The sequence below is a fragment of the Dreissena polymorpha genome, chromosome 4 (assembly GCF_020536995.1).
Source record: "Dreissena polymorpha isolate Duluth1 chromosome 4, UMN_Dpol_1.0, whole genome shotgun sequence".
NCBI classification, from domain to species: domain Eukaryota; kingdom Metazoa; phylum Mollusca; class Bivalvia; order Myida; family Dreissenidae; genus Dreissena; species Dreissena polymorpha.
This window is the reverse complement of record NC_068358.1, coordinates 123,588,225-123,601,621: the sequence shown is the minus strand read 5'-3', so window position 1 is coordinate 123,601,621 and position 13,397 is coordinate 123,588,225. Positions and strand designations below refer to the sequence as shown.

The 13,397-nt window shown below is 36.5% G+C and overlaps 1 protein-coding gene across 4 annotated transcripts in view; it reads left to right on the top strand.

The window, feature by feature from the left end:
- The first annotated feature begins 627 nt into the window (after positions 1-627).
- Positions 628-13,397, top strand: part of LOC127877349 (uncharacterized) — a 41,686-nt gene continuing 28,916 nt past the window's right edge. For all 4 annotated transcript variants that reach the window (XR_008048369.1, XR_008048370.1, XR_008048368.1 and 1 more), the window contains exons 1-9: positions 628-909; positions 5,373-5,459; positions 5,941-7,458; positions 7,714-7,843; positions 10,096-10,214; positions 11,204-11,292; positions 12,120-12,196; positions 12,904-13,011; positions 13,151-13,218. Coding sequence is in view for 1 of the 4 variants with exons in the window: in XM_052423094.1 (XP_052279054.1) it covers positions 741-909; positions 5,373-5,459; positions 5,941-7,458; positions 7,714-7,843; positions 10,096-10,214; positions 11,204-11,292; positions 12,120-12,196; positions 12,904-13,011; positions 13,151-13,218 (2,365 nt within the window). In the remaining 3 variants the exon portion in view is untranslated. The remainder of the gene's footprint in view (positions 910-5,372; positions 5,460-5,940; positions 7,459-7,713; positions 7,844-10,095; positions 10,215-11,203; positions 11,293-12,119; positions 12,197-12,903; positions 13,012-13,150; positions 13,219-13,397) is intronic.

The following is a 13,397-nucleotide window of genomic DNA, read 5'->3' as shown; positions in this document are numbered from 1 at the left end:
GACTGATGCTAAATTAGTCCAATTCATTAGTAGCTGTCCCCGTACCCACATATTTTGAAAAACCCAGGAGATTGACTCGCCATACACATCCTTTAGGCTACAGGCAGATTCGCACAGTTACTAACTATTATAAATTTTCTTTTTTTCCCAGCTCTGTCATACTATGGAACAACCTCCCATCAGAAATTGTCCTCCTGCCAACGCTTGAATCCTTCAAGCTGGCAGTTAGCCAAATTTCATACAATTAGTTGCGGCAGAGTGTATTTTTAACCTGTTTTTAACTCTTGTCTGTACATATACTAACACTTTCAAACATTGTTTCAGTCTTACTTTCTTTCTTTGACGTCTCACTGTCAATACTTTTATTGTACAATATTGTATAAATCTTTTTCTTGCACTGACAGTGCGATCCACTATAATAATATCCGAAATGGGAGTTCAATAGTATCCGAAGATAGATAGAGGGATAGATAAATAGATAGAAAACCGATTGATCTTTTGAACCATTCTCCTAGCAGAGTTGTCGTTCGTGCCTCAACAAACATGAACCGCAGTGTAAGAGAGTGCTTTTGAACGTTTCGACTTAATAAAAGTATAGTGGTGTGTGATCTACGGAAGTACGAATAATCATGCGCAAAGCTTCATTTTCACGTTGTAAATAAACTGCAAAATGATAAATTCGAACATTAATTTAAGGACTCTATCTACAATGATAATCATTTCCCAACACAGCTTAAATAATGCCAAAGTCTCGTAAAAGTAGAAGTTCAAGTCCTCAAAAGAATCCCACATTAGAAAATCCAGTGGAATTGGCCAGACGGGAAACTCTGCAAAATGTCAAAGATATATTCTTTGATTCAGTTGATGAAGACATCGTCGAAGAAGTTCTAAAACAGTGTAACTGGAAAGGTATTTAACAAAGTCACTTATAAACAAGTATGGATAATAATTGCCTGCAACAACTGTTTGTAATGCCGTACATGCTGGGTATAGGTGTGAATGCACACACTACACAGTATTGTCCGATGGTAAAAAAATTAGTCTATATAAACGGACTCCCAGAGCCTTTGATAATTTTTGCTATGGCGGCTCTGGCAGTCCATATGCACCCCTTCATAAACATGGATGCAGTTCAGCGCAGCGAATCCCTGCGCTTCACTAAACAGACATCGTCGAGAAAAATTGAGGAAAATAATGAATAAATTCATCAACATGTTAAATTTATCTGAATGGCAACCAACGGATGTTATCTTTTGCATGCACCCTATAAAAACACATCTTTTGCATGCACCCTATAAAAACACGACAATGTTTCAACACACTTTTCTCGCTGACATGTTTATGTTTAAATTTGAAACAGTGTATTCTGTATCGAATACCACATCGTTATAGACTTTATAGGCTGGAGCACATAACCCGACATGCAAAATATTGGTGTACTGCGACCTAACCAATATTGGGTCAATTTTCCAATATGGCGGATACAGCGTACAAAACAAAACCTTAGTCAATAAAATCAATTATTTCTTGCTTTAATGGTACCATTTAGATAAGTTTGTGGTTTAGATAGGTAAACTTTAATAAGTTCTTGCAGTTTCAGTGTTCCTTAACCCTTGCATTGTTGATAACATTTTGCAACCATTGACAAGAGAGAGCACATTGCAACTCTCAGCCTTAGCTGAGAGTTGAATTATTGCAACTAGTACAAAAATCCTCTTGTAGTATTTCTGTCCACATAATCTATAATATACCATAAAATACCGTAGAATCGTTGTTAGACTCTTAAGTAAGGATATTCATGCCATATTCTTTACAATGTTTCTTACTGTCCAAGTTTGGTTTCCAATATCAATTTATTTATATTATGCTTGCATAATTAGCCAGACTTCCAGAAACTCTGTCGGACCTACGGACATGTCCGACACAAACAGTCAAGGGCCGATCGAAATTCTTAACTCGTCGGCCCAAAATGTCAGACACAAATATTTTCGGGTTTACCCAATAAATTTAAAGTATTTTTAGAACATCGGCGAAATACGGCGGAATACTCACTTTGCCAATTTTCTGAAATACAAGATTTTGTGAAATTCGAGTGTATTCGTCAGTCAGTTTACCCGCTGTTGATTGGTCTTCTTGTTAAAAGTTGGAAATAATCTGTCAGTGCTCAGTGAAGAATGTTCTAGAAATACATTTGGTTCCCTGCATATTTTCGATGAGTAAATAAGTGCATGCTTCAAGCTGGGATATACATTTGACCATCATTCGATGGACTTTTAGTTTAAACAAAAGTGAAAGTTAAACAAACAACCGCTTGCAGTTATCAACGATATCGAGGAACATGCACGGTGTTTAACAGGGATTTATTACCAGGTGATTTCGTTTTCATTTTCCTTCTTTTGAATTAAGTAAATTTGTAGTAAATAAGTAAGTATTAATATTATAATGTGGAAGTTTTTGAATGTCTCAAAGCCTAAAAATCCAAAAGTGAAGATGACATTAATCTTTTTAGTGATACAGATAGTGATTTTATTAGTGACTTTAATAATGAGGAAGTGGGTGTTAACAAACTGTGTTACTTTACTTTGTTATTCAAAGTAATATGATACAAAATAAAATGACAGGGCTTTCCTTAGACCTCCTATCTCAAGAGTCAATGACTCTTGGGACCAAATTTTCAAGAGTCAAAATCAAATTTGTATGAGTCATAATAATAACGCAGGAGAGTCAATGATCTTTTGTACTTAAAGTGAATTACTGATATATATATATATATATATATATATATATATATATATATATATATATATATATATATATATAAAGCAACAAATTTACAAATATCTAAACATTTATTTCTTAATATATTCCAGTCAATAAAAGAGATAATGCAAACATACATTGTGACCAACATTGTGAAAAATACACTCGAACTTGTAGTGACATACATGTAATATATATCAGGGGTGTCAATTGTCCCAAATTCGAAATACGGAAAATTAAGCAGAGATTCAGAGACCGTAGGATAAAGGGAATAGAGGGCAAAGCCCCTCCAGCCCTTGCTTATTGTTGTTCTTTATTTTCTTTCTATGTGCAGTTTCTTGCGAGTACAATGCAAAATTTTATCAATCAGACCATCCGTAACACCGCATGTGTATTTGTCATTCTATAAAAAATGTTATAAAGACCGTTGAAAATAAATTAAAATCGACGAACCATACCGTATCCGAAAACGGGTAGAGATACGTCGTTTGCGAATGAAATAAAATATGTGTTTTGTTTGTCTGCAGAAAATGAAAGCCAGTAATAAGTAACCTAGCAAATACGCAATTAATATATAATTCGGTTGACATATTGTTTTAAGTATGATATTGCAGTGCTTTACTTTGCTAATAGATAATTTATAGTTGGCGGACAACTATAGCAACGTTCGTAGAATGGTACGGTTTTGGGAAAGTAGCGAAGATGTTTTAAAACAAAACAAAAAGATGTTTCGTCAGTTACTTCTCATGTCAGTGCCAGCCGTTTACCATCAAAATACCTCCTTAAACTAACTAATTGGATTTCCTATCATCTCAAAATCGACGCTGGACGGCTTAAATCCGGATTTAATTATTTCATTTGCCATCTTTACCGAGGACGTGCGACAAACACGCCGATTTTCTATGCCGTCTCAAATGGTCAATTATTACACCTATGTTGTAATCAATTAGCAGATGCAGCATCCAAATTTGTCACTTTGCCACACGGTCAGTTATACCAGTTCTATGGTTATTATTAGCAACTCTGATGCAAAGCGTGTAAATTTACTTTGTAGACAGTACATATGCCAGCATAACTTTCGCGCGTCTTTGAACGGAGCAAACATGGAATAAAACAGGGTTGGGTACACTGTATTCAGCATTGGAAATACATTCTGACATATTGTGGAAGTATTTCTCAAAATATTGTGGATAGGGATGTTATAATTATATATTGGATATTATTAAAACTGACGCGGGTGAGTCCATTCTGTTTTGGTGGGTTGAATACATGTCGTTTCTGCAAACAGCTGATAACAAACGCTCAGATAAATAATGGAACGTTGATACACGCGTCATCGAACCAGCAGTGTTTTAATTGGTCATTATTAGATTTCTCAATGGGCAAAACTCTGCGTACTGGGCGGACTTGTGCTTCAATGATTGGAAACGGGCGATAACGGTTAGCGTCTACCAAAAGATACTCCGCCCCAAGCCAATTATCGATTACTCTTAATAACTTTTGATCTCTTTGACGCAAGTCGGTACATTCCCCCGGGTCAAATGTGACGCATGACGTAATTTTCTCAAGAGTCAAACTAGGGTATTATGTAATTTTCAAGCGTCAAAACCCGGGAGCTCGGGTCAAAGGAAAGCCCTGAAATGATAAAGCAATATTTACATATTTCTAATGATTTATATTTTTCTCAGTTTTGTTTGAAATTTTAAGTATGTTATTTGGTCTGATAGAATAACCTAAGGTCTGACAGAAAGTTCTGACCAGTCAGACCAAATGTCTGACTGAAGGCTGTTGAGTTTCAGGAAGTCTGAATTAGCTTAGTTGACTTAGCTGTCAAAAATTTCTTCTTTCAGACATTATGCTTATACTTTCATAAAGAGTTGAAATTTAAAATATCAGGAACAGGAATTAGTATTTCTTCAGATCTTGCCATTATGTTATTGCAAGATAGTTACTGCCTGTAAGATCAAGCTACAGTCCGTAACATCAGATTAGACCAGGCATTATTTTCCTTCTGTGAGAAATGTCAGTTGATGGCCATTTTACAACACAGGTGGTTAGCGTGTGCCTATAATAATAATAAGTAAAAACATCATTCTGAATGAAAAATAATTAAATTATAACAAAAAATCAACTTCTCTGCCAAAATGATCACTATTATCAAATATATTTTTTTTTAACTTTTATTGGTATGTAGCCAGCTTGTATCGTGCTTTTAACCTTTGATAAAATGTATATTTATGTAAATTACATTAATTACAGCACTTTTAAGTGTTGAATAGTTTGTGAAAAGATCTTCTAAAATTCCCCTTTTCACCTAAAACGATGCGAAATTTCCCCCACAAAGGGCCCCGGTCCCAATCCCTCAAAGTGTAGAAAGTGCCCTGCTGCTTATGAGGTTTTTTGTTTACCAGCTTGGGGATAAGCCTTGTAGCCTTTATGCTGCTTAAAAAAAAAACTGTTAATTTGGTGTAAGCAGAAACGTTATTCTAGTAGGAAAATGAAAAATGATTGGTTAAAATCAGTTTCAAGGGAAAATCTTAGTCAGTGGATGATGCCTTATACAGAGTACAACCACATAAAGATAACAATTCATATTCTTTTCAAATTCACAGATGTAGAAGCTGTTGAGAAGCTCCTGCTTATTGCAGCCAGTGAGGAAAAGAAAAAGACCACAAACAATCTGCAGACTATAGCAGCAGGTAAATATCTTAAATATAAATTGTCTCTAAGCAAGATTTCTTTCAAGTATTTCACATTCCCACAAAGAATGACTATTCCACTTGATTTCTTTCTCTTTTAGCTAACTGTGGTAATTTCTCACAAATTGTTCATAAGGCATCTTAAATCAATCTTTTGGTTATCTTAAAAAAAGTCAACAAGTATCATTACCAAAATGTTTCACAAAAACAGGTTTTATTATTTTAATAAATTATATTGAGCACATAATTACATAATATAGATTAGTAGAAGAAACAAATCATGTTGGAATGGAACTAACTTTTGTGAAGCTGAGTTGACTACTCTCATTCGTAATGATGCCTGGCTTTCACACACTAAAACTATCACTGATCTTTCCTACATATATGAACTTGTTAAAAAAATATAATTTTTTTTTTTTTAAATATTTTAAAACATGTTAAAGTTATGCATGTTCTTGTAATATATTTACTTTTTGTGCAGGACTGATTGGCCCTGCCCACACCAATGTCTTCAACGCACCAAGCCAACTGTCTCCGTCCCAGAAAGTTATCCAAAGACCGCAAAAGGGTTCAGCTAATAGCAGCCGTACTGCCAGCCCCTCTACCTACACCCATGACCCTTACAATGCCAGGGGTGGAGCCTCCCCACTTCATGCCTCCATCGCTCAAAACACACTTCCTATCAACGATGATGAACATTTTCCCAGCTTAGCCTCTGCAGTTGTCTCAAGGCCCGATGGGTATTTGTCCAGTGGGTCTCAGCGACTTCAGGGGGATCGTAAGCAGCAGGCTGCAGCGCCCATTAAAGGGGCCCTGTTGTCCCTGGCCCAGAATGCCTACCAGCAGCAATATGATGACGCAGAGGGGGCCCAGAGGTGGGAACAATGCAAGCAAAATCTCAGTGAACATTACTTGGAAAAGTTTTCCAAGCAATCTGCAAAATTGGAAGAAAATAGCGATAATATTACAGTTCCCATTTCGAGGCCAGTTTTTGCTGGTAGTCAAGCTGGGAGGTCAGAGAATGGGGTCCAAACAAGTACCGGTAGGAAGTTTCCTGTTCGTCTGCTTAGTAGTGATCTGGATGAAAATACAGTGGGAAATCCAGCTGGGGTAAACTTTCGGTCTAATATTCTAGAACAGAAAAAAGATTCAATGCCTGGAAACAGTGGAAATAGCAAATTAGAGAGACAGAATAGTACAGAACTTAATGAAACCGTTTTAAAATGTCTCCAAGAAGTCGAGAATGATTTGCTAGATGAGCATGAGTTTCCCATGAAGTCTCGAAATGTTGATAGTGTAAATGTTAAAACTGAATCACCTAAGGCAAATCAGCCCATGACCTTACCAACGATAGGGCTGCTTTCAGCTGATGCAGCTGAATTTGTTCCAAGACCCAAGCCTGTTTCCTCCCCAGCAGACGACTCTGGTGAGATACCATCTAATGATAAAAACTCAGACAACTTATCAAATGTATCTGGTCCCACATCACAGCGACCGATATCAAATTCAAACGCTGTACACAAGAAAGGCGGAGTTAGAAATCCAGCACTAGATCACACAGAATCTCATTCAGTAAACCCACCATTGGCTGTAAGCCCAGGGCTAAGCGCAGGTGTAAGTCCCCCTGTGTCCCAGGTAAGTCCAATCGCAAACCTTACAGGGAGTCCCATGTTCATTACCCCCAAGTGGATGAACAGGCCACCATTGGCACAGATAAATGCACCAACCAGGTTTGTGGCAGCTGGACCCCAGACTGTGACCCATGCTGCTCTAGGACAAGCCGCCCGCTTGGGCTATAGGTTTCCTCTGCGGTACCCACCACATGTGGTGTTCACGGCCGCCCCTGCGCCGCGCCAATTCCATGTAGCAGGACTCCCAGCTCACTACGTGCACCAGCAGCCTGTTCCTATGAAGGATAGCATTGAAGACAGGGCTGTCATTGCTACTGGACAACCAATAATGGCCACTGCTGAGTCTGCTATTCATGCATCTTCAACAGGTAATAGTTTTTGCCTCTCTTCGTGTCAAAAGTGAGAAATTGTAAAATGCTTGCATCAAAAAGCAGGATTTTGCTTCAATTGAAATCCCTGTATAATATCAGACATCTGTTGGTTTTTATGCCCCAGCTATTACAATGGTTAAAAAACCCAACTCAGTTCCAGTACCCTGGTCCCTGGTGTATTGCATTTTAAGTCACTTCGACACAATTCTTTTATGAAGTCTTTAGTTATGGACATCATGTACATTTCATTAGTCATCAAAAAGCCGCCTCTATCCCCCCTGGAGCAGAAGGTGGAGAAAATCCGACAGCTACATACCAGTGGCATTAAAGTGCTGGTTATAGTGAGGGGTCTGCCAGGAAGTGGGAAGTCCACCCTTGCCAGGTATGTACTCTTTTTAACCATAAAGGTATTATTGGTGGGTTTGTATGTAGTCATGGATTCCATGGGTAGACATAAAATTAGTCTCAATGAATTTCAAGCAGAACTTTACTTAAGATGAAGGTATTAACTATTATTCTGAAATATTGTGTATAGATAGTTTACCTGCTGAACTAAGTAGAGATTACAAATATTTTTATTAAATTATATTAATAATGTAAAATGTTAAGCCATCACAGGGTTCTCAAAAAGAGACAGCTGTCAGCCAAATCGGCTGTTTGTAATCAGATTTTGGCCGGTTGAATATCACTCAGATTTGGAAAATCGGCAATTGACTTTTTGAAATTTTTGTGTCTTTTCGGTAATTTTGCTCCTATTTTTATGTCCCCCATTATAGTAGTGGGGGACATATTGTTTTTGCCCTGTCTGTTGGTCTGTTGGTCTGTCTGTTGGTCTGTTTGCGCCAACTTTAACATTTTGCAATAACTTTTGCTATATTGAAGATAGCAACTTCATATTTGGCATGCATGTGTATCTCATGAAGCTGCTCATTTTGAGTGGTGAAAGGTCAAGGTCAGAGGTCAAATATATGTCGCCAAAATCGCTCATTTTATTAATACTTTTGCATTATTGAAGATAGAAACTTGATATTTGGCATGCATGTGTATCTCATGGAGCTGCACATTTTGAGTGGTGAAAGGTCAAGGTCATCCTTCAAGGTTAGAGGTCAAATATATGAGGCCCAAATTGCTTATTTTATAAATACTTTTGCAATATTGAAGATAGCAACTTGATATTTGGCATGCATGTGTATCTCATAGAGCTGCACATTTTGAGTGGTGAAAGGTCAAGGTCAAGGTCATCCTTCAAGGTCAGAGGTCAAATATATGTGGCCCAAATCGCTTATTTTATGAATACTTTTGCAATATTGAAGATAGCAACTTGATATTTGGCATGCATGTGTATTTTATGGAGCTGCACATTTTGAGTGGTAAAAGGTCAAGGTCATCCTTCACAAGGTCAAGGTCATCCTTCAAGGTCAAACGTCATATAGGGGGACATTGTGTTTCACAAACACATCTTGTCTATTAAGCAAAGACGGCGCTTCATTCATTATCTCCCTTAACGCATTACACAACAACAATGAAAAGGCGCATATTTGAATCAGTCAAAAAGCAGTAAAATATTTTGACGTTCAGTTCATCACATGTTGAACTAAAATTTTACAAAAGTAATAAAGAGCTTTAAATGCCCCCAGATTGATAGATCGGGTGTATATTGTTTTTTGCCTGTCTTTCTGTCTGTCATTCTGTCCCAAAACTTTAATCTTACAGTCAAGTTTTGCAATAACTTTTGAAATATTGAACATAGCAACTTCATATTTGGCATGCATGTGTATCTCATGGAGCTGCACATTTTGAGTGGAGAAATGTCAAGGTCATCCTTCAAGGTCAAAGGTAAAAATAAACAACTTTAACCTACAGTAAAGTTTTGCAATAACTTTTGAAATATTGAACATAGCAACTTCATATTTGGCATGCATGTGTATCTCATGGAGCTGCACATTTTGAGTGGTGAAAGGTCAAGGTCATCCTTCAAGGTCAAAGGTCAACAACAAAAAAGTGGCACATTAGAGGGCATTGTGTTTCTGACAAACACATCTCTTGTTCCATTTATCTTTTGTTAGTTAAAAAAGCTAAAATTCATAAAATGCACACAAAAATGCTCAAATATAAGTGCCTGGTTGGCCACTAAAATAGCCATAAAATGGCCCAAAATGCAGGAAATCAAGTGCTCAATTTAAAATTTTTCAAGGGGAGCATGCCCCCAGGACCTCCCTAGAAGGCCTGTTGGTTTCACATTTGGGCCTGTTGGCTCAAAAGTTATTGAGAACCCTGCATCATTTTTACAACAAATTAATATACGGTAGCCTTCGAAAAGTACATGTAATGTACATGTAACCCAGGCCTTTATGGGCATATTTTCTGACAAGTAATCACCTTTGTTTTCATGTTACTAAATATCAATAAACTGAATGAAATTGTTGTTTAAAGACCCAAGAATTGTTGTTTTAAACCTCAGAAACCCATCATTTTCAGGCAAATATCCTTGCATTTACATTTTTGATGGAACTGTTCAGTGTGCATTTTCATTGATTTTTATAATCAAGTTACCAAGATTACCATTTCAAATGGAGAAGTCTGTGGAACAGGACACTCGTAACCTAATTTTGACTTTCATTTAATGTTTTACAGAAGTCTACAGATGCAGTCAGGAATTGTGCTGTCGACAGATGATTTTTTCATGAAGGGTGGTTTATATGAGTATAACATGGACAAACTGCCTGATGCACATAAATGGAATAGAGATAGGGGTATGTGTGGGAATTCTTTTTCGGAAAAAAAAAGAGCTCTGTTTGTTAAGTCTTCTGACAAAATTGAGAAAAATCTCAATTCTTTGTTACTTGTTATTATGAAACGTCATCATATTTGTGATAAGAACTTATGATAAATATTGGTACAATGACATGGTATTCATTGATAAATATTGGTACAATAACATGGTATTCATTGATAAATTTTGGTACAATTACATGGTACTCATTGATAAATTTTGGTACAATAACATGAAATATCATATATAGATACATGTATATAAAGATCTTGTGAATGAAGAATAGTAGTAACTAAAGTTCTGTAATTTATGTTTAACAATTATTATTAATTATTACTTATTATATTTATTATTATTATAGTTTAGCAATAACAAAAACTTAGTAGTATAGTTAATGTAATCTTCCCTGTTAAAAGTGAGCATGATTAAAATATACACAAACTTGATAGCAAATGATATATATTTAACAGAATTTTTTACCTATATTTCTTTATAAATAAGAATTTAACATGAAATTATTGCATTTAATCACAAAACACAAACCATTGTATGTTTCAAATCTGTACTAGTGAAATTTAAGCTATACAAACACTGTTTTAACCACAATATTGAGAGAAAAAGTTAAATCATCAGTATGTTTTTTTCAGTTCATATTTGGGTCATTCCCATGGATTTTTTTCCCCAAATGGGACTTAAAAAAATTCCCATTAAAGGTTTCAAAATAGAATATTTAAACACGTAGTTCATCTCCAAACCCATCTCTATGAGTTGAACCTTATAAAATAAAATATTGAAATCACTTTTATCAATTTAAAAATATTTGTTAGCATGAAAGCAACAAATTAAATTCCCAATTTTAGTCAAAAGCATGCGATATATCCTTATTCAAAGGGACCTGGCCCAATTCCCAAAATGGTGAAAAAATCGCTGATCATCATTTATTGTATGTAATGTTTATGTCATATTCAGCAAAAGAAGCCATGAAGAAAGAACAGAGCCCCATAATCATTGACAACACTAACACTCAGAAGTGGGAGTTCAACGCCTATGTAAACATTGTGAGTTACACCACTTGCCATTGCTACTGTAAGGCTTGGGAATCAATTCGTTATGAACTGAACACGCTATATGAGCCGTGCTCTGTGAAAAGGGGGTTTAATGCATGTGCCTAAAGTGTCGTCCCAGATTAGACTGTGCAGTCTGCACAGGCTAATCAGGGACAACACTTTCCGCCTAAACTTGATTTTTGCTAAGAAGAGACTTTCTTGAAACAAAAAATTTCTTAAAGCGGAAAGTGTCGTCCCTGATAAGCCTTGCAGACTACACAGGTTTATCTTGGACGACACTTAAAGCATATGCATTAAACCCCTTTTTGCCAGGGTTCATATATATTTTGGTATCACTGGTAACAATGAATCTGTTGTCTGCCCGGAGTCTGGGAGATCTTGGATGTGATAACCACTTGGGGAGCATTCTCAAGATATTTCAAACAAGTACTGGTTCACCCAGGAACCAGAGTCCAGAGTGTCTACATAAGCAAGAGGCTTTTGATGTAATCAAGCTAGAAAAAGAAAGGCTGAAACTACCTGCAAAACGACAGTATGAGTTCATGATGAACAAATTCGAATTTTTATGAAATCTCTTTGATAGTCTTTGTGATGTACATAGTGTGAATGCTACTGAGTAGTTAGTAGCAAATAAAACCATTCAAATTCAAAGGGGCAGCCATCTAATACTTTTTAGCTCTTGGAAACAAAATTGTTCATGGGCTGGTTCCACTTTGGGAACCAAATGTAATCAATTAGGCATAGATCAAAGCTGTAATCTGTTTCTCTGTGTTGAAATATGCATAATGTCTCATTGTCAATTTGTATTTTCTTTTCAGGCTAACAACCTTAATTACCATGTGGAGCTAATGGAGCCAGATACACCTTGGAAATTCAAGCCCGCAGAGTGCGCTAAGTAAGTTGTCATAGTGACACAAAAACAACATGTATCAGTTGAATCATAGAGCTTTCTGAAAAAGCAGGAGAGTCTGTGTCATTGAACTGTAGTTTAAAGATATTTAGTTGAAGTACAGCAGATTCAAACAAATAATTCTCCTTAAAGTTTGATATTTCAGAAAACATTTTGGTTGTTCATTGTTTATCACCCAATAATACATTAGTTTTAGTTTGTTAGAATATAAGCTTGTGGTTGGCTTCTGGTAGGGCCAAAAAATAAGGTGTTACTGTTAGCTGATTGGGGTATCTGCCTTGTTATCAAGAATGTGAAAACACTGGATCATTTGATTTCAAGGGCTGAGCAATATCCTTCCAAGAAGCTGCAGGTCTTTTGACTGGATTGCTTACATCAGTAGCTTCAGTCTGAGTTTCAGAGGGGACTGTTTCTTCATGGATTGCTGAAGCACCGGGCTTTAATTCGTATTCAGTGTCTGTAATGCAAGACAAAGGGTGTGCTTCATTTTCTCCGTTTAAATCTACTGAATATGGCACACTTAAATGGGTATGGACTCTGGAGATGTTTCCAAGATTTACCACAGGGTCCTTAATGTATGCTCAAAATCATCTTGAGATTGTGTTAATAAGGGATAGGCTTTCGATAAAATGGAGTTGAAATTATTTTGTTTTAACTGCAATAAGTCTGAACCTGAGAGTTCAATGTTTCAGACGAACAGTACATGGTGTGCCGCTTGCCCAAATACGGGGCATGTTGGATCGATATGAGCACAACATCACCATTGAGGCTGTTGAAAGCATTAGGAAGGGAAAAACAAGGTTTGTGACCTCATGATTGAAGTGTTCATTTGTGTTTTGATGATGTTCACTATTCCACCCCCACCCCCCACCCCCATAGAGTCAAAGACTGTGTCATGTTACTTATGTTTGAACTGTGTTTTTCATTATCTTATTAAAGGACCAGAGAGGAAATCATCGAAGTATCTAGCTCAGATATACCTTCAGTGCCTTGCAAGGAAAATGCAGGTAATGGGGATTCATATGTGGATAATGCACAATAAAGTGAGAAATTTTTTACAGTAATCCTTCAATAGTATTTGTGTTCATGTCATGTTTATTTTTCTATATTGTGTGCATACTTGCAAAAGATGTTCTAATGGTTCCACTCCATTGAATATCATTTCATTTATTGATTCTGACATAAA